Source organism: Genypterus blacodes, unplaced genomic scaffold, assembly GCF_046128005.1.
Source record: "Genypterus blacodes isolate CSIRO-AG114 ecotype Tasmania unplaced genomic scaffold, CSIRO-AGI_Gbla_v1 ptg000040l_1, whole genome shotgun sequence".
Classification (NCBI taxonomy): Eukaryota; Metazoa; Chordata; class Actinopteri; order Ophidiiformes; family Ophidiidae; genus Genypterus; species Genypterus blacodes.
This window is the reverse complement of record NW_027466853.1, coordinates 2,795,101-2,822,232: the sequence shown is the minus strand read 5'-3', so window position 1 is coordinate 2,822,232 and position 27,132 is coordinate 2,795,101. Positions and strand designations below refer to the sequence as shown.

General features: G+C 40.9%; 1 protein-coding gene across 2 annotated transcripts; it reads left to right on the top strand.

Moving 5' to 3' along the window:
- The first annotated feature begins 18,203 nt into the window (after nucleotides 1–18,203).
- Nucleotides 18,204–25,036, top strand: osr2 (odd-skipped related transciption factor 2). 2 transcript variants are annotated; one of them, XM_076148528.1, is made up of 5 exons: nucleotides 18,204–18,290; nucleotides 21,233–21,378; nucleotides 23,152–23,831; nucleotides 24,191–24,290; nucleotides 24,658–25,036. In XM_076148528.1, the coding sequence occupies exons 3-5, from the start codon at nucleotides 23,182–23,184 to the stop codon at nucleotides 24,730–24,732; spliced, it is 825 nt and encodes a 274-aa protein (XP_076004643.1). In that variant the 5' UTR covers nucleotides 18,204–18,290; nucleotides 21,233–21,378; nucleotides 23,152–23,181; the 3' UTR covers nucleotides 24,733–25,036. The 2 variants fall into 2 exon arrangements, with proteins under 2 accessions (XP_076004643.1, XP_076004644.1); XM_076148529.1 differs by lacking the exon at nucleotides 18,204–18,290 and having other exon boundaries at nucleotides 21,158–21,378; nucleotides 24,576–25,036.
- Nucleotides 25,037–27,132: the final 2,096 nt, after the last annotated feature.

Sequence of the window (27,132 nt, the reverse complement as noted above, 5' to 3'; positions counted from 1 at the left end):
ATGAAACCGAGCCTCAGTCTCTTTATTAAGCAACAAAAATGTATCAATGGTATCAACAAAAATGTATAATGCAAACCAAGTATCTGATGAGATGTTTCCAGTCTAAGCAAGCATTCCTGAAACATCACATGTTGGTCTTAAATTGTTGTTATTATATATACTATTGTTGCCCAGTAAACATATGGGACAAATCTTTGTCACAGAATGCTAATGAATCATTTTATAAATGTTCTCATTCTGTTGGCTGTAGGCCAACTTACAGAATGTTTCAGAATCCAGATGCACTGTCAAGATAAGGTCATAGAATGCTTTGCAATCAGAAAACAATCCAACTTGTTTTCATAAACAGTTCTGGTTGCTCCTCCATCCAGCTGAACTCTTACCACTTTCGAAAATATGAAGCCTTAACATTTGAAAATTACAAAAATAACCCCACAAGAACATGAAGCATCCTGCTCTGTTTAAATGTACAAGCTGAACTCTTTCTTGACCAATGCCAGACAGAACCTTGAGGTGGATGAATGAGTGATGTGGATGGTTTGTGACCGCACACACCAAAGAACACTGTTATCTATTAAGATGGATGAAGCTTGTTTATTGAGCAAAGATGGGACATTCAAATGCTGAATGCATTAAATGCAGTCCTTAGATCCAAATGACATATTCTGATACATAGTCATTTATTTGAATCCAAGTGTAAATGTAGCCTCTTTTCCCACATACATCACATCATTTATGTGCATTAGTTCTCTCTGCAGACAGGAATGTGTCACATCAGACCTGTGCACTTAACATGCATGTGCAGTCTCAGCTGTGGGCTGGTAGTACATTACAAAATGACTGGGTCCCACCCATCAAATATTGGTCTGCAGGGCCGCTATGGGTCCCAAACTCCACTGTGTACCTTCATGAAGCTACATTTTGTTGTACATTATGATTCCATTTTTACAGGCTTTGGTATCATTGCCAACAAACCTATAATCACTCTTAAGACAAACAAACAGTCACTTTGAAATCAAATTAAATTCTTTTTTCATCTTAAAACTTTTTTAAGGCACCATAACACAGGTAGCAACATTTTACAAGGACATCTTGTCGTTTAATCACCAATTAACTACTGTAAACTGTTATCTTTGGGTGGATGCACCTTTGAACACTATCACAGGTGAAGCGATGCACACAAAGGGTGGTAAAGCCATAAAATTAGGGTAGCTATTTGACAAAAGGCAGATACCAATCTGTATAAGGCAGAGGTGAAGGCTGTGTGCTGAGGAAGCAGATAACACAGCTCATCTTTCTCTTACAGCTGGCAGTTGGAAGGGAGTCTTCTTCAAAGTGGAGATACTTATCTGACGTTAGTTTCTTATTTTCCATCAATAATATTCACAATGGTTAAAGTAAACTAGGACTATAGAGTCATTTATTTATTATGATTTTAGGATGTTTGAATTTGTTTGAATTGGACTAATCCTTTATTGTAATAAAGTCCTTATTCTATCCCAACCAATAACAAATAGGAAGGCAGAGCAGAGGAATATGTAGGTGTGGTGTGTAATCCTGCTCAGCGCCTCCAAGTGCCTTCATCCTTCATTTAAATCATTCAAGTGTAGGAGTTGAATTCTAAGCATCTAACTTAGCCAGAGCTTAACCTCCTTTCAAAGGGTGGCCTGGTTATGCAACATGACAGTAAAACTCCAACCATAAACTACTGTTTATGAAAGGTATAAAGAGAGGTGTGTTTTCTCTGCCCAGTTTACTGCATGTCCTCTGTAGTCTCTCCATTCTCGCTCCATTTATAAAATGTCTTTTTATAAAATTGAAGAAAATGCAAGTGTTTAGGTTTAAAAGGTAAACACGAGCCACTGTGTTCTCCATGTCCTGCACTGTCAAACTGATGTATGGCTGTGTTCCATGAGAAACATTATATTACATATCCTGTTGTGAAATACCTTAGATGGGATCTTCTTTTTCTTTTTTTGCTACTCCTGATTTTTATGTAGATTTACAATTTTCACTGGCAATAATTATGTCCTACTTAGCAACATGTGCTAAGATTAAAATTAAACTGGAGAAAGGAAAATATGTTACCAGTTATTGAAATTGACAAAGATGCAACTCGCTCCCTTTCAGTCAGCTCCTGTCTCCACCATGATGATATAAGCTGGGGGATTCTGGTCCAAGAGCAACAAAAATCAGCATTTAAAGTGTCACGGTGCTATTAGAATTACATTAAGAACCTGTGTAAATATGCCAAGTCCCTCGACAACCTCAACAGTGCAGAACAGTACTTCCTCCTATGGTGAGTGCAGAATGTGGACGGAGGTTTGGAGAAGATGAAGCACACAGGCTGGGACTGGGAGGTGATTTAATACAGCTAACATTTAGAACAACAAAGCACAGACAAAGCAGCCACTTGGACCACTCTTCAAAGAGCAGTGTGTTAAACACTTGCAGAAAGACATTCTTGGGAATCATGATCATTTGAGAGAGCAGGAAAAGAAGAATTAGGGAGGAAGTTGAGGAGGAGGCGGAGGAAGGCAGAGGATAAATGGAAGCCAAGAACACAAAACTGTCAACCTCATGATGATATTACAGCTACATAAAAGAGAGAGAGAATCAATTTTCATGGATCTCATTGAGTTTTGGTTTAATCTTGCTGACAATCTCTTCATCCCGTCCTTGTGTCTTCCTGTGAGCAGACCAACCCGCAGATATCTTCTCCACTGTCCTCTTTTGAATTACCCATAATTCAACACAGGTCACTCTGTGTCCAATGGTTCCAAATGACCTGATGCACATAGGAGAAATGCTGATTCAGCAGGGGGAACAGGCCCTGCCTGGCCAAAAAGCCATTGGTTCAGTTCAGTTCCTGTACTAAATCTAAAACGGATCTGGCAGTCGGCTTGAGCCTGCTGGATCAGAGCTTCTCGCAGAAAGATTCACAATATGGTAAATAACAAACTTCCTCAAAGTCTTCATTCTGTAAGCCATAGCCAGTTTTACATCCCATTGAAGGAGGCTAGTGTTAAAAGCAATTTATGTCAGATAGTTAAAGTCACACCCTTATTTAAGACACAGACTGTATGTTAGATATGGTTCACATTTGCAATTCTACGCATTCATACCTTGGACAATAGAGCGCACGAGTTGTGAATTTCTTACACATACAGGACGCACAGTTGAATAAACCTGACTGCTATAGAAAGTGAATAATTATTTTAATAAAGTTACTCTGTGTGGAACAAACATAATAAAGACATAAACATGTATGTATAACACTACCAGAGGAAGTCTTGTTGGTTTCATCAGACATTTCTATTTCAGTGTTTAATTTAAGGACTTTGTCTTTGATGGATTGTAAAGGGGACCAAACAAATTAGCCATAGGAATTTCTTGCCTATAGACAAACATGTCTGCCAGTAATTCAACCTCTGAACCCCTGAGTGTTCTAAATGCTCATACTTTCTCTTCAAGTGATCAATCAAAGTTAAGAAAACCAACCATCAACTGGTGCATGTTTTGCATTTCCTCCTGCTGGTAGAGGATCTGTCTCAGGCCTGGCTGCTTGGCCTTATTATAAGTTAATTGAAACCTTGTTTAGAAATACCAAGGTCAACATTTCCAGCCATGTTATCCCAATTAGTCTGCAATGAGTCTCTTTAAACTGGGGGTATTGAGTGGCCGACCCAATGTGCTACTTGAATTCCCTATGGGACACCCACATTCATAGACTGGGAATGAGGGAGGATAATTGGAGGGAGAGACACTGTGGAAAGGGGGAGGTGCTGGGTACAGCCACTACCCCTGTCAAACCCCACCAATTATGAGCACACATGGGACATTTTGAGGCACCACTTGTGTCTATAGGTGTTAACCATGTATATGTTGCATGTCATCCTGTGGTCCATCCCTGTCCATCTGTCCTTTTTAAAAGTTTAAGGGGACAATGGAGGAACAACAAAGATGGAGACATGATACATATCTTGAGAACACAAATATGGAATATAGTTTTGTACATATATTACACTCCACATTGAATTTCAATAACGAGAAGTAGATTGTAATACCTAAGTGTTCCCTTGAGGCTCTGTAGTCGTTCCCCTAAGACATCTATTGTATTATACTTCTTTATGTAATGACAATCATGGGCAAGAGTATGCCTTTGAGCAAGGCACTAATGTGACACACTGCCATAGTTTGTGCACATACATAACACAAACTATGGCACATAACACAATCAACAAATGTGTGCCATAGAAACTGAAGAGAATGATTCAAGATTCAAGATTCAAGTTTATTTGTCATGTGCACAGTAAGACACAGGTCAAACTGAACATTGAAATTCTTTATGACGTGACAACAACGGCAGCATATTGAAATTGAATTGAATGTGCAATAAAAAGATTGGGCAAAGTACTAAGTAAGAGAGAAAATAGGATAAAGTGCAGACCAGTCTATACACAACAGAATAAGAATATATATAAAAAAAAACAGAATATTACTAATAAATAAATCTATAAAAAAATCGGAAGGGGCATGAGTGCCGATGGAACGCACGAGTGCAGGGTGAATGCAAGATTTTATTGAAACAAAATACTTTCATTAGCATTTTGCACTTTCAACCATTGAAGAAAAACCTTCTGAAATCATCTGCTGTTATGTTTGGTTAGAATACAAAAAATGTGCTTACTTTCAGATTTCAGAGGCAATGAAGCATTCATCCTTCTGTCTGAAGCAGGTGTAAGCATTTCCTCCATTAAGGAAGGTAACAGAAATGTACTCCAATATTCTAGCAAATACTGCTGTCACTTTTTCTTGCTGACTCTCCTGTAACATCTTCCCCTTGATATATCACCACAGTCCTATCCATCCAGAGTATTCCATGACAGACTAGAGCATGAAGCCTTCAAGGAGACTGCTAATGGGAGTACATGCGTAGGAATACCAGGGGCAATTCATATCAATATCTCTCTGATGTAACTAACAGCATAGAGTTACAATGAAGTAGTTATGGGGAGCCCCCTGCTGCTTCCACAAACACAAACAGACAGTGTCATTACCTGGCCGAAAGCCAGCCATGTTGAACGCCACAACGTCTCCTTTCACTGCATTTCCACTCCAGATTCACAGATCACTATGCAGGGTTAAGAAAGCAGGGCCTGTGTGTTTTGGCAGGTGCAGTATATTCTGAAAGAGCAACATTCTGTTATATTTCGTTTTGATGCGTGAAGGACCAGAAGGAATCAAGAGCTGTACCTTAAACTCCACCATGATAGGGATACAGTGGATACAAGGCACAATACATCATCATGCTTTCACTAATTTAAGCATGGATGCCAGCAAACAACTTCCAACTAATTTATGAAATTGCACATTTCAAAATTAAACTTCTGGAATTAACAAATATGTCTACAAAAATGCAAGCGTCGCCAGTGTTTAGCTAAAGTGTTGCAGATTCAGCAGTGAATGTTTTTGAAGAAGATGATTGTAAGAGTTGCATGCTATTCTATCCGATTTCAAGATATTGATAGGAAACTTTTGCCTGTACTGTATTGGTCAAACACTTAAATCAAAGAACTGTTTTACATTGGTAAAGGTAGTCCCCTCTAGCTCATATGAACATCTGAGCTCAGCTGAAGGAGTGGAACTCATTCTAGCCTTCTGCATGTATGTATCTTTTCGCAGTACCAACTAACTGAAGCGCCATACTGCACAGGACGACCAAGAGATTTATGGCTAAGCATTGAAGCAGCAGCTGGCTGTGCGGCAAGAGGCAGGCTTATCTTGTTTACATTCAATCTGCTATTTCTTCCCCTCTGAAGCCATGAGTGAGTAAAGACATGTAATACTTGTATTAAAAATAAGTGTAGCAGAAATTGGCCTACTGGCAGTATGCAGCAGAGTTTTTGTGATCAGGCCAAGAGGGCCTGTGGCGAAAAGCCATCGATACACCCAATAGTCCAGCACACACTCTCAAATAACAATAACCCGCATTTAGTCCTACACCACAAGTCCTTGACCTGCTCCAGAGAAAATAAAGGAGCCTACTTCCTACGTCCATGTCAATTGGTACAGGGTGATGAATATGATGAAATGTAACAGTTCTTTGTGTATGCTGAAGCGTGTGTGCCTGTGAATGTCAGTGTGTATATATTTGAATACTAGTTAAAGAAAATATAATAGCATCATCTCACATTGCACAGTACAGGCTGTGCCTTCACTAGATCAATCACAGTACCTCAGAGTGGCAGGTGACATGTTACTAGTATTAAGATGATTATGTGCATTTGTTATATGCATTGTTTTAACTCAATATGACATGGAGGAGGTTGTGCTTTCTGGACAAGTGTCTGAAGGTCCATCCAAACTTCCATCCTTTTATTGGTTCTCTTGTATCAGAATAGCTCCGATGTCTCCAGCCTTGTATACATGCTCTTTATTCTAGATTCATGTTCGGCTCACTGGTGGATGTGTTTCTCCCTGAGGCAGACCTTGGCTGTGTTATAGTAAGCTCTACCAGCAATACAGGCCTAAAGAATCCACGCAGCCAGACCTACAGGCCTCTGGTGTGCTTTGGAATGAAACAATTCATACAGTTCAGAGCAGAAACGTCAGGTTTCAAAAAGTACTTAACAGTTTATTGTTCAGTACCCACATAACAGTGGGAGAGGACACAGAAGTGGAAGGAAGCAGAGGGAGCAGAAGTTTCAAATACAGTTTTTAAGCAGGCCTAGCTTACAATAAATGAAAACTATTGTCTGCTTGTGCAACTCCCTCAGGTATCCCTCATCTCTATTTTATTCAGCACTGCTTACTTTTACCCAGATTCCCAAAGCTCCACTCCCTCTATTCGTGAGTTTTCAGATTTATGAAAGAACTGGTGCTTTAGTAGTACTTCCCTTGTCAATGCTAACACAAATTACATACCAACACACACACAGACTATCCAGTGAAATAGAATTACCTCGTCTAAAGTTTCCAAATAAATATAGTTTTAAAAAAAGGCAAGTTGAGGGAGGTTCATAACACATCAGTGATGGTTTTATGTAACTACCTTAAAAGAATACAAAGCTGATAATAGAAGCTACAAATGAAAGGAAATGGGGATAAAATAAGGAAAAGAATATGTTCTTTTTATGGAAACTCAAATTTAAACTGAAACCTTGCAATCACCACATTAAAGAGCCCCCATTCTTTAGACAACCACCGGTATGCACAGTGAATGCCAAGGCATTTGTTTTCCATTAGATTTCTCAGTTTTTTCAGTTGATCTGCCAAATTAACTTACAACAGGCTGAACACAAGATGCTGCCTGGAAAGCAGCATAGCAGCAAATTACATTGGTCAAAAACACACACTGGGACTGTTTACCGTATGGGATCTAATCAAAAAGGTAATGCTGAGAGTGTTTGTTGCTGTTTGATTGCATATAGATGTAGGAGTACAGTTGGCTGAGACCACTTCAGGAAGCGACACAATGTAATCTGTTTTCACTCTAACTCATTCATGGAATCATTGTGACACATTTTTCCCATGGCAGCTTGTTGATGATGTCATATCCTCAGTGACCATCTCCCACTCCTACATTTACACATTTACACATACGACTAAGGCTAAGGCTAATCATTCATACAAACATTCTTACTTTCCTCCTGCATGTCTTTTAGAGCAGTTTTGTGGGTTATGCTCTGTACAGCAGTGTTAGGAATTGCCCAATTCTTCCGTCAGCCATTCAAATCTGCTTAGAATTATCAACTTTTGGAGGCTGAGCTGAATGCTAGATTTATGTAAAAAATTACTCCTGTGAGACACATCTCTGTCTTCACTAATGTGATCTGAAAACGTGATCCTAATCTGTATACAAACAGTGTATTGCTTGTAAATGTTCAAGCACATTATGATAGCAACGCTATCTGACCTTGTGATCAGGGGCCTAAAGCTCTACAGGAAACCCAACCACACCTCAGATAGCAGGGTAAACCTCACAACTAAAGATTATAAATGTTTGTTACATACCTTAAATATTCAGATTTGATGAAAGAATGTCATGACCCTGTAAAATGCATCCCCCTTACATGTGAATATCCAGTTGCAACAACTGTGCAAAACAGTTAATTAAAACACACAAAATTAAATAAATAAATAAAATTAAAATAAATTAAACGTGCAAGTTACAAGGTACAAATGTGCAAGTAGCAATTGTTCTGATTATATGGTCAGTGGAAGACCCAGGCCTTATTGATGAGGCCCATGGCGGAAGGGAAGAAGCTGTATTTGTGGCGTAAGGTTTTGGTCCTGATGGACCTCAGCCTCCTGCCAGAGGGGAGGGTTGCAAACAGTTTGTGTCCAGGGTGGGAGGGGTCCGCCACAATCTTGCCTGCCCGCCTCAGGGTACAGGAGGCGTACAGGTCCCGGAGGGATGGCAGCCGATCACCTTCTCTGCGCAGCGGATAATACGCCTGCTCTTGTCCTTGGCAGTGGCTGCAGCGAACCAGATGGTGATGGAGGAGGTGAGAATGGACTCAATGATGGCAGAGTAGAAGTGCACCATCATTGTCTTTGGCTGGTTGAACTTCTTCAGCTGCCGCAGGAAGAACATCCTCTGCTGGGCTTTTTTGGTGAGGGAGCTGATGTTGAGCTCCCACTTTGAGGTCCTGGGAGAGGATGGATCCCAGGAATCGAAAGAACTCCACAGTGTCAACTTGGGGGTCACACAGAATGATGCGTTCAATCGGAAATCCACAACCATCTCCTTTGTTTTCAGAGCATTAAGCTCCAGATTGTTCTGCCCGCACCAATTCACCAGACGGTTCATCACCCGCCTGTAGGCGGATTCGTCCCCATCAGAGATGAGTCCAATGAGGGTGGTGTCGTCCGCGAACTTCAGGAGCCGGACCGACTGATGACTGGAGGTGCAGTCGTTGGTGTATAAGGAGAAGAGCAGAGGGGAAAGAACGCAGCCCTGAGGGGAACCGGTGCTGATGGTGTGTGAATCCGAGACGTGTTTCCCAGCTTCACGTGCTGCTTCCTGTCAGTCAGGAAGTCTGTGATCCACCTGCAGGTGGAGTCCGGCACATGTGAGAGCTGGGAGAGCTTGTCCTGCAGCAATGACGGGATGATGGTGTTGAAGGCAGAGCTGAAGTCCACAAACAGGATCCTGCCGGGGTGGAGTGGAGGGCCATGTTGACGGCGTCGTCTACAGACCTGTTGGCTCTGTAGGCGAACTGCAGGGTGTCCAGGAGGGGGCCGGTGAGGGATTTCAGGTGGGACAGCACCAGGTGCTCAAAGGATTTCATGACTACAGAGGTCAGAGCGAGGGGTCTGTAGTTGTTAAGTCCAGTGGTTTATTGTGCAATATATATCCTAACCATACTAAATAGAAACCCTAACACCCTCCCATAGATCCACCTCAGTCCCAGTATCTCAGTCCCGTGCAATTCCAGCTCAGAGAGGTTTGTAAGGTTCACAGCCCACAGTTTTTATGGTTCTCTTTAAATCATCAAGTGCTTAGCAAGAATGGCTAAATGTCCAAAAAGTTAAACAATGCAGTCAGGCAATAGGGACCACAGACCACCCGCCCACCAGCAGCAGGACCGGTGTGTGTGTGTTTTTGTGTGTGTGTAATCTGTATATTTATCATCTTTTGTTGTTTTCCTTATTTTTTGTTGCTATTGTTAGGCCACAGCATATCCTCCACCATCAAGCACAACACAGTTCACCACCTTCAAGAAATCCTTCCCCCAGTGGAACACTGGCCATTCAGAATAAGTCCAGTGTAGCGAAGATACGCCAGTGGGAGAAATGTAAAATGTCTTCAGTGAGCAATAAGTGCTGACACCACAAACCTCTTGTAGAAAAATGATAGCCACTCATAACGGGATTCAACTGCACAGTCATAAGAGTCAACCTTCCAGTCTTCTATCCCTCAGAATCCCAGGCGTACTGCTGCTCTGATGGCTCTGTGCTTTCTAAAGGTAGACCAAATTGTGATGAGATTACACTTACACGAGCCGCATGCCGAACAGCATTCATTGGACATGAAATGTTAGCAAAGACTGTGTGGAAATAAACACATCCAAGTTCTCCTGCTACCAACCTTTTGTTTTGCATCAGAGAGGTTAATGTTATATTGGTGCAACCAATGCAGACAGTAACGATCCAAGTGAGACCTGATTTTATTATGTTGACATTTACAGAGAGGAATGCCCGGTGGAATCAAAACTCCCTAACAAATGTCCAGCCAGACCAGAATCAGTCAGTTTCGCATGACCTTCCGTGTCACAAAATAGATTCCCAGCTTTCATCTCCCGGTGGATTTTCCTCATAAAATGCAGATAGCACAACATTTTCAGGCTTGATTTCAGGATGTTGACTATCTCATACTCACTGCAACAGAAACATTTAAGGATGAAGAGCTAAATAATGCATGGATTCATTTACTTTGCAGTTTTGGAGCAGGTCTTATCATGTTGGTCTGTCAAAAACATGCATGGAAGCAAATTTTCATTTTTGTCATCCATGAAAGCCTGTTTTATTTCCAGTGTTCAACTAGTCAACCAGTTTCAATGACAAAGAACGGCTATACCACAACTCAATTTCGGTGTCCTACACTCAGGCAAAGTAAATAAATAACAAAGAAATAAATTACTCAGTTTTTCTTCTTTGTCCAATTTTGAGCTGCCCTGGCCGGAAAGACAGGCCTCTAACAGGTCACCCAGACAGCTGCACAGACAGTCAGCCCCCCAGTCCAACAGTGGCAAACAAGGGTGTGAAAGGTCTATGAGTCTAACACACTAGACTGGTAGTGGCAGAGAGTAAGGCAGGCAGAGATGTTGGGGAAAAAAGGGAAATTCCCATTAAGGGATGGCCAAGGAGCCGGGCTCAGCCAAACGCTTCAGCAGAATGTGCACTTCATTAGTGGGAAAGTGCTGGGGAGAGCCAAGCCAGGCCAAGTTCTTTGAGGCTCGGGAAAAGCTAATAAATGTGCGAGCCAAGAAACAAGACAACTGTACTTGCCAAGAGATGGAGCAAGGCAGCAGGAGAGTAGAGCAACAGTTTGTGTGACATTGTCTGTTATCGAAGGAATACTAATTTTACAGAAAGAGACTGAGAGGCTGAATCATATCAAGACTTTCAGTATGTCAGTATTCAGATTGTGTTAGTCCCTGCCGTTGCAGCTGAACTGAAATTGCTTTGCCAGACTAGAAGTCCTGGAGCCATAGGTTAACACAGCCCCAAAAACCACTGTGCTGGCTAAGCTAGGAGAGCTCACATAAAACACAAGCTGTTTCATTGCCTTTACGCTCACTGCTATGCTCTTACCACTCTGCTACTCTGACTAAGATAAAGTGAATTGCTGTTGCAATACCAGAAAGACTTATAGTTAGACACAGAAGCATAAGAAAAAGGAAAGAGAGCAATGGAAGTTGGATATTTATGGATTCCAATGGAACTGGAATGAGAGGACTGGGAGTGAGAAGGAGATGCTGAAGCTGAGGAGGTGATTCACTGGATCTTCTACTTCACAAACCACAGAGATAGAACATAGCACATTTGTGTAGATGTCCATCATCAACAGTTGCTGTTTTTGTTGCTCTAAATACACAAAATAATGTGTGGCTTAATGTTTATAGGCAGCATCTCCCTCATCACCAGTGAGATGGCTTTGGCTGGCTGAGGTTGGGTGGAGCTCTACAGCACCTGGACAGTTACAGATCCCCACAGTCCACTTCAGCTGAGCCTTCATGCACAGCAGGAACCCACTGTCTCCTACCCTTCAGCCACAGTGTCCTCAGTTTCCATCTAACTCTATGCACTTAGCCCATGTTTATTCTCTCAAATAGCAACAAAAGGATGGGGCCACCGAGAACTGTATCTTTTTACAACGTGATGACATCACTTGTAAAAGCGGCGAGGTAAACATACCACGCTTTGACTCCTGGTCTTCCAGGTTTACAGTTCCCAGTCTGTCCATCCAACAAGCCTCTATGAAACACCTGGTGAACTACGTAACAAAGCCTGACCCCTGATTTAGGTCAGGAGCAAATAAAAACCAAAGACCAAGACCGAGATCTGGGTGTAGTCATGGACTCAGACCTGAATTTCAACAGCCACATAAAGACAAAGTCAGCCTACTACCACCTTAAGAATATATCAAGGATTAAAGGATTTATGTCTCAGCAGGATTTAGAAACACTTGTCCATGCATTTATCTTCAGTAGACTCGACTACTGTAACAGGTCTTTACAGGTCCATCAGACAGCTGCAGCTGATCCAGAACGCTGCTGCTCGAGTCCTCACTAAGACCAAGAAAGTAGATCACATCACTCCAGTTCTGAGGTCCTTACACTGGCTTCCTCTATCAAAGAATTGATTTCAAAATACTACTGCTGGTTTATAAATCACTGAATGGTCAAAATCCATGTCTGATCTTCTGTTACATTGTGAACCATCCAGACCTCTCAGATCTTCTGGTTCCGGTCAGCTTTCCGCCCCCAGAGTCAAAACTAAACATGCAGAAGCAGCGTTCAGTTTTTATGCTCTACATATCTGAACAAACAGAGTCTGAGCCTGCAGTTAGACATGTCATTTCAATATGATGTTTGATATTTCATCATAAAAATATTACTTTTTGCAAATGAATCTCTTTAATTCCACACTTTGGCTGACAATGCCTGTTCTGCCTCACATGTCACATCTCTGTTCATATTGATCCCTATTCATGTTTCTTCTATATTTTCATATTGCTACCATGAATAAAGTGGACAGACAGACAGACAGACAGACAGACAGACAGACAGACAGACAGACAGACAGACAGACAGACTTCCACTGACGAAATCTGATGAGTTTGGATCGGCTCCAACTCATATGTTTGCAATGCAAATAAAATCAATCTGGGTCGAAACTTGTGCAAATTGGTATTACTGGATATTGAAAAGTTTTTCAAATGACACTGATCACAGAGCAAACGGAATTAGCTTGATAGCTATTTCATCTCTCCATCTCTCTCCAAGGTTGTCACAGCAATGGCTGCCACACCATATCCTTTTCCAGATGAAGCAAAGAAGAAGCAAAGGGGTTTTGAGTGTAACTGAAGCCAGTGAGGATCAGCTGATCTCCAGCTGTAGAGTCTCAGGCATGGAGCTGATTGCTATTTCTTATTGGGCCACTGGGCAGCAGTCAGTGCTGTAATGAGGAGCATTTGTCTCTGTTTCCTCCCTGCGGTCACTTTGACAGCATCTGTTGACTGATGCTGCACCCCTCACCACACCACACCCATTCCCATCTTCAAGCACTCCCCCCAGCTCAAAGTCCCAGATACACAACAGCTAAATAAAAACACACAAATAAGCCATATGGACCATGGTAAACATCTCCAGTTCCGCACATGTGCTGTATGTCTCCTCCACAGCAAAAACCTTCCTCACAATCTGTTTTTCTCCAGGCAGGGATATCTGGTATGGATAACTTTTGTTTCAGTGTTAAATAGCTAATGCTTTAATAGAGTTGGATAGAGTAGCGTAAAATGATGGCATAAATCTTCAAACACTATGGGCCAGATTTTCTAGGGGTTTTGCAGGGATTTCATAGAGGTTAACGAGACAAATACAGTTTGCCTATATTTACTAATGTGACGGACCAGGGGTTTGAGCTGGTAAAATTAGAGAACAACCACAACTGTGAAATTGCCACGTCAATGAATATGTATTTTAGAGCGTTCACCAAAAAATGGAATGGAAGGAGAGAATGGAAATATATGCAGATAGCTCACTGTGGCTGATTTATCATGGTTGGTTAACTTCTCTTCATGAAGAGAACAGACACAAGAGACAAAAAAGTCAGAATAAGTGTGAATATGGAAGTGTTGGAGTTGATTCCCCTTCCCCTGCTTAAGCCCTGGTACTCCTCCACATGTGAAATCAATACCACATCATTTACAGGCCATTCTCAGATGTACCATTAAATCTAAAACATATTGCCAAAAGTATTACTTCTTTTTTTCTTGTTTTTTCTCCCCAAAGATAAAACCAGCCATATGAATAGAAACTGAAAAACAGCAAACACTAGGAAATGAAACAACAGCAAATGTAGGGGGTGTTGAGTTTTTGTATCAATGCATAACAAAGCCATACCTATGCTCGGTGGTTAAATAAATTCTTGGGAATCATTTTAATTTCATGCCCAAATGGTGAGGACGTGTGATGAGAGCCATCAGAGAATGTTCAATTGGATGTGCAGGAACCTCCACCAGCTCTAGGCCGTCTTATAGGTGTTTAATAATGAAACTTCATGCAGCCCAGCATGTTGACTGAGATTATGTGCTTCACGGACCAACCCCAGGGCCCTTTAAGTTTCTTAGAAAATAATCCTGGAACACATTTATTCCATCCATCAGTTTGACGCACACTGCACATGCAGAGAGACTCATTTTATGTTACAGACAGGTCAAATTCAAAGGTTAGGTAATATTAAATCTACTGAAAAAACACTCAACTGTCTCATTGAAGACAGTTCTGCATGAATTTTTAATACAGTGACAACAATACATACAGTGCTATGGTGAGCAAATGCCAGAGGCAGGATCCAAACCTCCACAGAAGTAAGAAATTTGTGATTTGTTAGCAGTTTTAGCACTACATCACACTCTCTCCGCAAGCCCCTTAACGTCCAATTACAGCATTCAAATACCAGTGACTAGAGACCATTTCCATGCACAAGAGTAGGAGGGGAATTTGCTTCCTTTCCTCAGTGGCATTCAGAGTATTTTACCAGAACCTGGGCACTAATGTAAGGACTCTGTAAAGACAAACTAGCCCGTTTCTCTGTGTATTTCCCCTTAGCAGCGTACAACACTTGCAAGGTTCTTGCCACAGGAGGACCTTTTCCATCTGCTTCAAAGAAATACCTGAGCTTTGACTCAACTTCCCCCTGGTTTTATGACAAAGCACTAGTGTTGGTATAAAACAGGTCATTGGGACCTCCCCAGGACCAGCAACCTGCCAATATCCACAGCTGCCCAGGAGCCCCCATTTGACCAATAACTCCACTCGCGCCCATATGTCGTAAACAGCTTAAAACCCTATTAAAAGTACAAATACATCTCAGAAACTAAGTAGACATTTATAAAACAACATTTCCTGTATGTGAGTTAACTGTAAATACTGTATGTAGAAGCTCATAACATATTCCTGCTGGTGGTCCAAATTTTCCCTGGCTAGTTGTGAATGTGTATCCTATAAATGCATCAGTAAAAGATGGTGATTTACTGGGCTGGAAGGGAAGCGATTATGAGTGACTGATGAAAAAGCATCAGCAACCTCCCTGAAGACTGCACCTGTGCACATTAACATTTTCACAATGTATGTATGTGTGTGTGGGTCTGTGTGTGTGTGTGTGTGTGTGTCTGATTGTGAGAGAGAGTAATGTGCTCATACAGAATTACCAGTTTTGGGTGTTTGCATGTGTAGTCAGAGTACGCAGTAAGTAACTAAATTCAATCTAGGCTATTAATTCAAACCACCGTGGAGCAGAAATCAATCAATAACATAAGACTCCATGAATAAATGTTATTTTAGTACAAAGAGTTGGGGGAAATAACAGGAATGGAGCAATAAGTTTGGCCTCCAGCCAGTGGGAATATTTTTAGCATTAGAGGGAAACAATCATCATTTCAGTTTTTTTATGATGGTAATACTTCATTCCAGTCCCATTGGTAAAAAACGTGACCCTTTGCAAAGATGCTGTCACTTAATTCAATGTATTTGTCCTTTGTCCAGATGAGCATCTGAGAACAGTGAATTCCTCTGCCTATAAAGTAGCTCTCCCAAAGGTCCCCCACAGCCAAAGGTCCTCCATGTAACAGTGTCAAGATTTGCTCTCATTTTTGTAAGTGGAAAGCCATTTCCTGACTCTCTTTGTAATGTGCATACATCTGGCACATCAAAAAAGAAGGAGAAAGGCAGGGGAATAAAGAAATTAAATGAAATCACACAGGATGAATGTTATTGTTGTTGCTGTTGATGTGGGAAAATGACTGTGTCTGTTGCATTATTCATTTCTCATCCAGCAATATCTCAGAAAAGGTTTCAAGAAAGCTTGATTACTTTAAAGGTAGTTTGGGATCAACAGCCTTCTGAAGCCACTCCTCCATCTTTCCATTCCTCACTTCATCGCTTTCTGATCACTTATCGCTACATATTTCTGTTTCTGTTACATCTTTCTATTCTTCCAATTCTTCATCTCCTCTATCCTTCCATTCCTCCATTCCTCTAAGCACCAAAGCAACATTACAGCTCTCAATCCCCTTCATCTATATTTTCATCGATCTTCTGGTTCCATCTTTCCATCCCACCACCAGGTACAGGATGGGTACTGTAGCCATCTGGACCATTCACAAATGTCGCTTCTGACTTGCCTCTGCTTATCCCAGTGTGCTGCACTAACTTTGTTGACGTCTCTCATTAACCTATTAACAACACATGAGTGTGGCCAGGAAAGTCAATTTTACTATCCATCACCTCACCAGCAGGAGCTAATGGATAGTAAGAAGTGCAGGCAGTTCAATTGCACACAGACCCACAATGCTTTGGGCCCATTGACATAATTGTCCACCAGACCAAGATGAAGTGCATGCAGACTGTTCAAGCAACACAGCCTCAGGAACTACTCTTGGTGAGAAAACCAGAACCTCCAAATGATGCAAGCCTCAGTCCCACGCAGACCACGAGAACACCATTGGTGGCCCCAAGTTTGCAAGGATGAGCAGTGACACCATTTCCTTGTAGCTGGATCTTAGAAGCAACTGCCAAGGGGGTATCTGACTGTTACCTCCAGATCATGACCATCATCATCATCAGCCTAGCAGCTAAGCGAATCGGGTTGGAGGAAAAGAAAACGGTGAAGCCCTCATACACCATGAACAACAGACCCCAAGATCCACAAGAGCTGAAGAACTTGTGGCGGCGGTTTAAGGAGGTGAGCAGGAAGGAGAATATTACACACACACACACACACACCCATTTCCTTAGCTCAATCTTCTTTTCTCACTTCCCATCCACTCACCTTTCCACTCTGTCTTTTAACATCTTTGTATCCATCAACTCTGCAATTCTCATCCCACTATATCATGTTCCTGACTGATCTTTTCAGCCTGCACCCACCCCATCACAACTACATTAGGTCAGTCATGTAGGTCCTCGTGTAAAGTCAAACTAAAAACACTAATCTAATAAATAAGTGATATCTTATTTGGGTTAAATTAACTATGTACTACAAATGTTACAAAACTATCAATCACACTATCAGCTGATGATGTCACAGGGCTCAGAGGGATGAGTAGACATGTACTTGTGCACATTTAAATAAATATCATACACAGAGAAGAGAAGAGAAGAGAAGAGAAGAGAAGAGAAGAGAAGAGAAGAGAAGAGAAGAGAAGAGAAGAGAAGAGAAGAGAAGAGAAGAGAAGATCACCCTGTACCATCACAGTGGTACATTTTTGCAAAAAAGTAAAGTATTCTTGATTTAATGTCATACCAATAGGGGGCACTCTTGTTCAATAAAGCAAGAAGGCTTGGTTATCATAGCTGGACACTGCAGAGTGGTAGGAGATACTCTTTAGTCACCTTCCTGTGTTTTCACAGACTACTCTGAAGAAGTGTATCATGTCAGTGGGCCATGTTCCTCTTTAGGCAATGACGCTTAAAATTTATTTTCCGTGGTTAGTTAAAAGTTTTAGGTTCATTTGAAGATTTGTGAAGTTTTGAGTATGGAATATAAACAACAATTGCAAATACTTCAAGGATAGCAAAGGGTGCAACAATTACTACACATATGTTTACCTTGTGTGCTATACAAATTAGTGCTGTAAACAAAAAAGGACTCTTTACAGTTCTGGTACAATTCTTCAAATCAGTGGGAGATTATACCCCTTGGAATTTATATATATATATATATATAAATTATTTATTTGCACACTTATACGGCACCCAATTTCATATAAATGTGAGGTGGAGGAAAATCTGACTTGAGAGGGTCTTTCAGTTAAACACATTCATTCTTAGAGCTGTTGCTGGGACAGGATGAGTGAGAGTGTAGGTGGGGATGTGGGGGACTTGAAACCACAGCAAGTAGGTAAGAGCGTCAGGTTTACCTCCCCCTGCTCAGACAGTATGGACCCAACATCCTGTCAGCCAACAAGCGCAGAGACAGAGCACTGCCGAGAGACAGAAGCAGTCAGACACTACAACAATCCAACAATTTACCATTTTCTGTCAAGGATGTGAGAGGTAAGGTGTAGAAGTCAAACAGAAAATATAGCATTTATCTGTCAATTTTATATATGGGAGGTTCATATTGTAATATGTTATTGTGATATTTTTTGTTTGGAGAATTGATGACACTGCCCAGAGCATTATGGTTAATGTGTTTTGAGAATTAAATGTCAAGTTTTGTATCTCAGGCTTTTGTAACAGCTCTTTATAGTTCTTTAGGTAATATGCCTGTTGGCAGCCAAAGGGCAAGGCATTAACTCTGTAGCTTTGACCTTAGACAAACTATAAAGAAGTGCAGTAATCCTGTTGTACACCCAAGGGGACGCTGTACACAATATAACATCAAAAGTGTGAACTGGGATACATACTGTTGAATCTATTGCCCCAGGGACAAAGTGATTCCAAGAAGATCAAATGCCACAGAGTTGAATATCTGAGATAGATTAGTAAAATTAAAAACGTAACATTGCACTAAAACACAAGGAAAGTACAGTGAGGCACCACTGAGCATCATGGAAACATTCATATTACCTATAGGCATATAATTGCCATATTTTAAAAACATACTGTAAATTACAGGGTCAATTTAAAATCCAATGTAAGAAAGTGGGGGTAGTTACGTAGAAACATATTAAGCAAGGTTGTGTGCAATAATAATAATAATGATGATAATAATTATAATAATAATAACAATAATAACAACAATAATAATGATAATAATGAAGGTGTGTTCCACTAAAACACAAACTCGATGCCTCCAGGATTTCATCCTTTGCCTCGTAGAAATTCTCTTGTTGTCTGATTATTCCGCGATATGAAGATAAGCCTTTCGATTACATATGACAAGGACAACTGAATCACTTATGAGTACAATGATTGTACAGGAACCCAAGAGTTTGTTTACACGGCTACGGTTCGTTTTACTGGAATCATTCAAAGATTAAATAAACATGATTTATATAATTACAAATTTCCAGTTGGAGAAATAAGTTATAATTTTTATATTCACTATTATAAATTTGTTGGGTTTGTGTGTCTTCTAATGTGCCGTAAATTGTACATAGTTTTGACGGTGAAGACAGAGGCGTGTTGGTGATATGAAAGCGAATGAAAACCACAAGCACGTCATGTGCAAAAATTATTGTGCAGCAGTAGAGTAAAACGAAAATGACGACATGAGCTCTTATACCTACTGTGAGAGTTTCTTTCTGCATTATCAGCTGGAACCAAATGCATCTGTCTGCCCATATGCACCTGTCTGATTCCTTTGTCCTCTGAATTAAAAACTAAAAGGCTTCAATTTAGATGATATTAAATATGCGGAATTTATTGTCCGGTAGGAAAAATAACTTTCCTTTAAACGTGCTTAAATACTTATATTAAGTACCAATATTATGTATATTATAAGTCTATCGATAAATAATCATTATTCTTAAAGGAATGTATTCACCATACATGATTCGGACGACTATCTGTATCTGTTTCTACCGGAAAAAAATAAAGCTTGCCCTCACACACCGTAGTGTTCCTGAAGAGCCGAGAACAAACGCATCTCGTTTGGTTCAAAGTCCCAATAGGCGGCGCTGCAGACTTGCAGTCTGCACAACAACCTTCCTCCGCGAGCACAGTGCAGCTGCAGACTCCTGACATTCCTGCAGATTCATGTTGTAAACTACGTTTTGCTTTAATCGCTTTGCCATAATGTTGTTTTAAAACAAATCATGCAGGAAAAATACAAAAAAATACCTACACACCTTGAGTTCAAACGTCTGAATTATGCAAGCAATTTTGAGTCATTTGATATTTCTTCTTATTGAAATGTTGAATTTAAATATACCAGTAATTGTATACAAATTTATATCCAATAATATCATAACAATCACTTTACATTTTTCAGAAATACCAATATCTTCTTGTTGTAAAAGCCTGTCGAAATTTGGCATCACGATGTAATCTCATGACTATAATCTCGTTAATATAACCTTGTTTTGCGTGATGACTTCCCCCCGCATATTTCTGTCTTCAGTTGCACAGAAAACCCCCACTTTAGATTTAGATGTCAAAAGTTTGAAACTGTGTCCAAATGTGTGTCCAGACACAGAACCGGAGAGGTCTCATTCATCTCACAGCCCGTCGTTACATTTAAAACCACGAAAACATGAAAAAAATCATGTAAAAACACTGTGTTTTAACAAAAACGGCTGATTTCAATGGAGCCCAAATATCAAAGCTGCAGATTGATTGTCTGGATATCATGTGGCTTCATTTGTTTGTGTCTGTGGTGATCGCCATTGCAATAACACAATTTAAATTTATCCAGGTGAATTAAAGCGTATAATTTAATCTCCATTTTCAAAGGGACGGAGGAGCAATTTATCACTTGAAGATTAAATTTGCTGTTGTTTGTTTATTGTTTACTACTGCTGATCGAGGTGTTTTGTTCAGCCACAGATGTCCAAATGTTTTACTCTTACCACAAATAAATAAAACCATTAAATGTTGTGGCACTTACATGTGCACACCATTTTCTGCAAATGGGGTTTATGGTTTCAAAGGATATTCTATAAACTTGAGTATCCAAAAGCACGCTTTTAAAAGCATGGCGCTGGAAAAAACTGATCCTGGTTTCCTCCTGCGCGTCTCCAGAAGAAGGTAGAAGCCTTGAGAGGTGTCAGAGCAGGCAGGTTGAACTGAACATAGCTCTCTACTTGAGTCCGGAGCGCTAGTTGCTATCCAAACACATAAACAGAGGAGGAACATTGGAGTTAATGACAGAGGAGGGGTAAGAAGGCGTGTCGGAGGGCGGGCTGAGCACTTCGGAGCCCCGGAGCCCTGAAAAGAAGGACCGGTGAGCTTGAAGCACACTTCCAGGCTCCGCTTCGGACGGGACTACCACGCTGCCGCTCTCTCGCCTCCAAACTTGTCCTCTTTCACCACCTTTTCACATCTGTGCACAGGTCCTCCGCATCAGTGTTGGCTGCATGGCTACATAAGAGTTTCATGGACTTGGAACCTGGAAAACTTTTAGCGAGGCTTTATTGGAGCTGATCAACTCTAGTGGATTACTGACACACCGCAGGACCTTTAGCAGCTCTATATTGGGGTAAGCTTCTGTTTGGCAGGGGTATTGTCAAAGAGCATCATTCTGTTTCAAGCTCAGTTGTTTCAATGTTATATCTGAAGAAAATGGTGAACTTTTACTGTTAGGGCTTGAACAGATTTGTGGAATTGTGAGTAAACGAGATAGACGCGTGACACGAACATGGACAACCAGAGCAATTGTTGTATAAAAGTGGATGCTTGCTTCGTTACGGTCACCAACATGAGATCATTCACCCGCTTATGACTTTGTTCCCACCTCGCTGCTGCCTTGTTTGCTGGCCCTGGCGTGCCTAAAAACTCTAGACATTAAAAACCCCTCGTCTTAAAAAGAAACTGACAGGGATTCAAGGAACACGACAGGCTGCGTGGGCTTCTGTCAAAGCGTCCAAAGGTTACCTAGAGGGGAAGAGACTGCATAAAGCTGTAGCCTACATATGGGCAAAGAACAAGTGCTTGGTGACTTATGTTGCACCTGTGCAAAATTCTGTTAACCCTATCCCGCCTGCGAAGACAGGGAGAAGCAACAGAAGAAAAGACTTGAACAGAAACAAATCTAACAACAAGCTGATTAAGAGTTAGGAACCCTGCAGCCACCATGTTCCTCTGCAGCCTCTGGGTCATTAATACCTTTATTACATTGTATTTTAATATGGAGTGAACAGGTGATTTAGTCCTGTACGCAAACGATTGCTATATAAGGATAATCATATATGTTCACAAAACACTAATGTAGTGTTTGCGTCCTCCACTAAATCTAAAGGTCACATAAATGTGGATCAGATTGCCGCTGGCTTCACGCCCGTCCCTAAACTTTCACTGCAACGGCAAACTTTTCTCTGTGGGAAAACGCAGCTTTAAATGTTCCGTAAACACAGAGTTTTATCAGAGCACCATAAGGTGCCTGGCATTCTTGGGAGGACGCTTTCATCGATTTATTCGGTGGAAAAGCGACTTAAGGACTAAAGGATGTTTACTACAATCAGGCTCCATTGCTCTCTGAAACACACGTGTTTCAACAACACGCAGCATGAAATAAAGTCGACCTAATATTAGTGTCTGTTAAAGAGGTCTGCACTATCCACAACCTTAAAATAGCACATTTTCTTATTGCTAAAATATAAGTTACTTTAGTGGAGTGACTGTGTGTTTTGCTCTGACTCGTGCACATGCGGGCTTAATATCACATTTAATCTCTGGCTAAATGTCCAATTGTTCAAATAGCTTGGATCTCAAATGCACGGAATAAACTGCGTGCACGACACAAACAATCCCAATGCGTCTTACCTCCTCTCATATTTAATGGCTTTGTTGAGTTGACATCATTTATTTATCTTCACTTCACTACAACAGCCACCTCATTTAGTTCAACCAAATATTTAATAAACCACGAACAACTGATTTTGTTTTTATAAATATTTAAAGCGCACCTTCCTTAATGTGACATAATATAAAACTTATTTTTATTTACTTAACTTTTTATTGAAGCTATGCTGTTCCTCTATTACACATTAAACTATTTTATATTATAAATGTATTATATTTGTCCTTATATGTCCAAATCCGTTTTAATTTGTGCTCCCTTCTATCTGTATAGTTTAATCTTTCTGAAGTATAATTATATGTTTGGTTGGACGTGTTTTATCATATATATAAACATAAATTAATAAGTATTTATGTAGCCGTTGTGGTGTTCGATCGTTCCAGGCCAGCTGCCTGCTTCGATTGTGGCATTTTACACTCAAAACTCACTGTATTTCTTTTTTTTGCTTTCAAGGGTTATCGCTGTCTTCAGGTCCGAGCCGAAATGGGGAGCAAAGCTCTGCACGCTCCGATTCCCCTGCACCCAGCCCTCCAGCTCACCAACTACTCCTTCCTACAGGCCGTCAACACTTTCCCCACTGACCAGCTACAGGGACTTTACGGCCTGAGCGCGGTACAAACCATGCACATGAACCACTGGACTCTTGGCTACCCGCATATCCAGGGACTGAGGTCGACGATCACAGAGATGGCAGCCGCCCAGGGTCTGGTGGACCCAAGGCTTCCCTTCCCGGGGTTACCCTTCACAGCCGCAGCGCAGCTCTTCCATCCAAAACAAGCAAATCTTACTGGCCTACCCACGCTGCACAAGGACAGGCCGAGGTTTGACTTCGCCAACCTGGCCCTCGCCGCCACTCAGGAGGATCCGCCAAAAGCTGCGGATTTGGCGAAGTTGGCATCGGGACTAGGAGGCACCATCTCCGAGTTGAGCAAGCTGTCTCCGGACAGAAAACCCACCCGAGGCAGACTCCCATCCAAGACTAAAAAGGAATTTATTTGCAAGTTCTGCGGAAGGCATTTCACCAAATCCTACAACCTCCTCATCCACGAGAGGACCCACACAGACGAGCGGCCTTACACCTGTGATATTTGCCACAAGGCCTTCAGAAGACAGGACCACCTCAGAGACCACAGGTAAAACACAGAGCCGCACAGTGTGTGTGATACTGTAATGATTGACTCCGGGCTCTGAGGGGAGGTTATGTATTGTCATGGTTGGTAGAAATCCAACCGATATCTTTTTGAGTGTAAACCACAATTTAAAGGCAATTTCTTTGAGTATATATTTATTGATGTCTTGTTCAGAACTGGCAGCTGCGGGCGTAATTCTTAATTTCCTCGCAGCATGTAGCACATCTCCCTCTGTCCTCTCCAGGAGGGCGCTCAAGCACTTATACATACCGCTCCGCACTCAGACCTGGTGAAGTAGTCTTTCGCCCTGATTTCAGAGCGGTAAGCAGATCCCCTGATCAAGTCTTGTTTCTGCTTTACAGATACATCCACTCCAAGGAAAAACCATTCAAATGCCAAGAGTGTGGGAAGGGATTCTGTCAGTCTCGAACTCTAGCCGTCCATAAAACCTTACATATGCAGGTAAGTTACTATAACAATTACTCTGCTTTGATCCTGAATAAGCCACGTTGTGTGATAAACGATAGGACTATTCAGTTTTACTGCATGCGTTGGGGATATCAAGAGGTGTCACAAAGGACTGAGATGACCAAAAGTGATTCAAAAGTCAAGTGAGATAAACAAAAATCTGAAAATGGGAATCGGTGTGAACTGGCACACAATACTTGTTTGAATTGTTTAAAGATATACATGATAAATCTATACAATTAAAGGGAATAATCCTTTGCTTGCTTTAAATCTAAACAGGAGTCTCCCCACAAATGCCCCACATGCGGAAGAACCTTTAATCAAAGAAGTAACCTGAAAACTCACCTTCTCACCCATACAGACATCAAGCCCTACAGCTGTGGCCGCTGCGGAAAGGTGTTTCGGCGCAACTGTGACTTGCGAAGGCACAGTTTGACGCACAGCCCACATCAGGACTACTAGCCTGGACAGCTTTAGAAAATAACCCAAATATGGACAAAATGCGGGAAAACAAGTACAACGACGTGTTGTGTTCAAAGACTCTATCTCCGTTACTGCAGCGCATTTAGAATGGGACGGGCCGCAGCGGATCACTGTCCCGTCCCGCTCTCATGTCACCTGTACATACAAAGACCATGTAAATAATGTTATGTTTTTTTATTTGTCCTGACCTTGAAATGAAAAAAATGTCAAAAACAGCCATAAATTTAAAGTATGTTAAATTGTATTTTAGAAATAAAGCAACTTAAATATTTCCATCGAATAATTTGCATTTGTTTGTTTTTTGGTTTATTTATTGTGTGTGTGTGTGTGTATGGGTGTGGGTGGGGGTGGGGGGGAGGAATATTGAACTGAACTATTTAACAGGGAAAGCAACGTATAGTGTTTGATTACAGACAGAGATTAGTGTGGAGGACTTCAGAAAAGACAGCAGAATATATAGAATCATTGTGCATGAGGGTTTAATATTAGTTATGCAGCATCTACACGCCCACGTTATAGTAATAACAATGACTTATTGTTTATTGTGTATCTTCCATATCTACAGCAGAGCTCATCAGTATTCACATTACATTGGCTGCATTATAGGTTCATCATTCCTCCGCTGTGGTCATCAGCAAGCTCACCATCTCCAACATGGATTCATTCACCTTTAGTTTGTTAATATTATATCTGTGGCGCTCCATGGACGTGGTGATGAATTAACAAAAGGCGGTTACAAAGAGGAATATTTAAAGATACTTAAAAAAACATACTCTGGAGTATTTATGCTGGAAATGAATTGAGCCCCGCGGTTGTATCTGATAATGATGCATATTTTAGATGAATTCAATGGTTGTTGACATGCTGATCTGGGCCACTGGGGAGTGTGTAGCTTGTTTGAACACCATGTCACGATAGATCCGTTTCTATGCATAGATTCCCAACCTGAGTCATATTTGATGGGACCCTGCTGGAATGAGCCTTGGTTTGAACATGAACTCCAGAGATGTACCTGACGCCACGTGCAATCACCTTTTTTTTATTATTATTATTCCGTGCATTAAAAAGCTTCTCTAACTTTGCCTCCTCTCTGCGTTTCACTGTCCACGCATGAGACAATATTCAGGCTCCCACTGAATAATTTCAGAAAGTAAAAGCAAAGAGCTTAATGAGGTCGAAAACAGGCCATTTGAAACACTTGCTTACAATAGCGGTATGCAATTTAAAAAGACGCTCACTGCTGCTGAAGTCTATTATGCGCGGCAGGTTAGTATCAATGTATTAATTCATGAGTTTCCTCATGAATTAATAATTAAGTAATTATCATTACATGATAGAAAGTTATTTTCGGAGGATTAGGAAGTTGATTTACTAAACAATTATAGATACGATTATTAAAAATTAGAAAAGTTTCGAAAATGTGTGACCCATTCGAATATTGCAAATACTAATACTAATAATCATCATCACCATCATCATCATCACCACAACCAGCAGCAGCAACAGCAACAGCAGCAGCAACAACAACGACAACAACAACAACAACTGTAATAATAAAAAACATCTTGAAAAACAGTTTTATATCTAATTTAGCCGATAATTATTCAATTGTCAATAATTAAATCTACCGGCCTGCCTTGACCTAATTCTAATCCTAAATCTATATTTTCTTCCTCATAAGTAACATTGTTATACGGTCAAGCTACAGCAGAAAATATAAAACGTTGACTGTATTAACGGAATTGGAAAAGAATGCAATCCGGTCTGGTGTCCAGGAATCTGGGAGGACGTGGTTCAAGTCGGAATCTTAACATTTCTGAGTTTGTTTTGCTCTTTTATTTTCATTTGTCGATGCTTTAGTCTGACGGAAAAACAGTGGACCAGTTTCTTATTCCTTTATTATTATTTTTGTTATTATCATTACTGACAAGACCATAGCATGTATTTACTGGCTTATTTGGGCTGACATGATATTATTGCATCCTCTAACTAATATCATAATTTATCGTATCATAACAAACATCGAAGTCACAGTTTTTACTGGGCATATCTGGCGTGAAATGAATACAACGACACTAACTCGCTCTCACACGCTCTTACACATGCATACAAAGAGTGAAGAGTCACAGAGTGGCTCACACTTCACAGGTGACCTGTGTCCTCTGAGGCTTCATGTGCCTGCAGAGAAGAGGCAGCAGGCCTTTCTACTCCATTTCATCTCCATTTGAGCCCTATGACCTCTGCAAAAATTGATTTGATTATTTCTAGCACCATGGCTCCATAACTTCAAGAAAACAGTTCAAGTCAATTTGAATAAACAGGATGCATCTGTAAAGAAACAGACAATGACAAA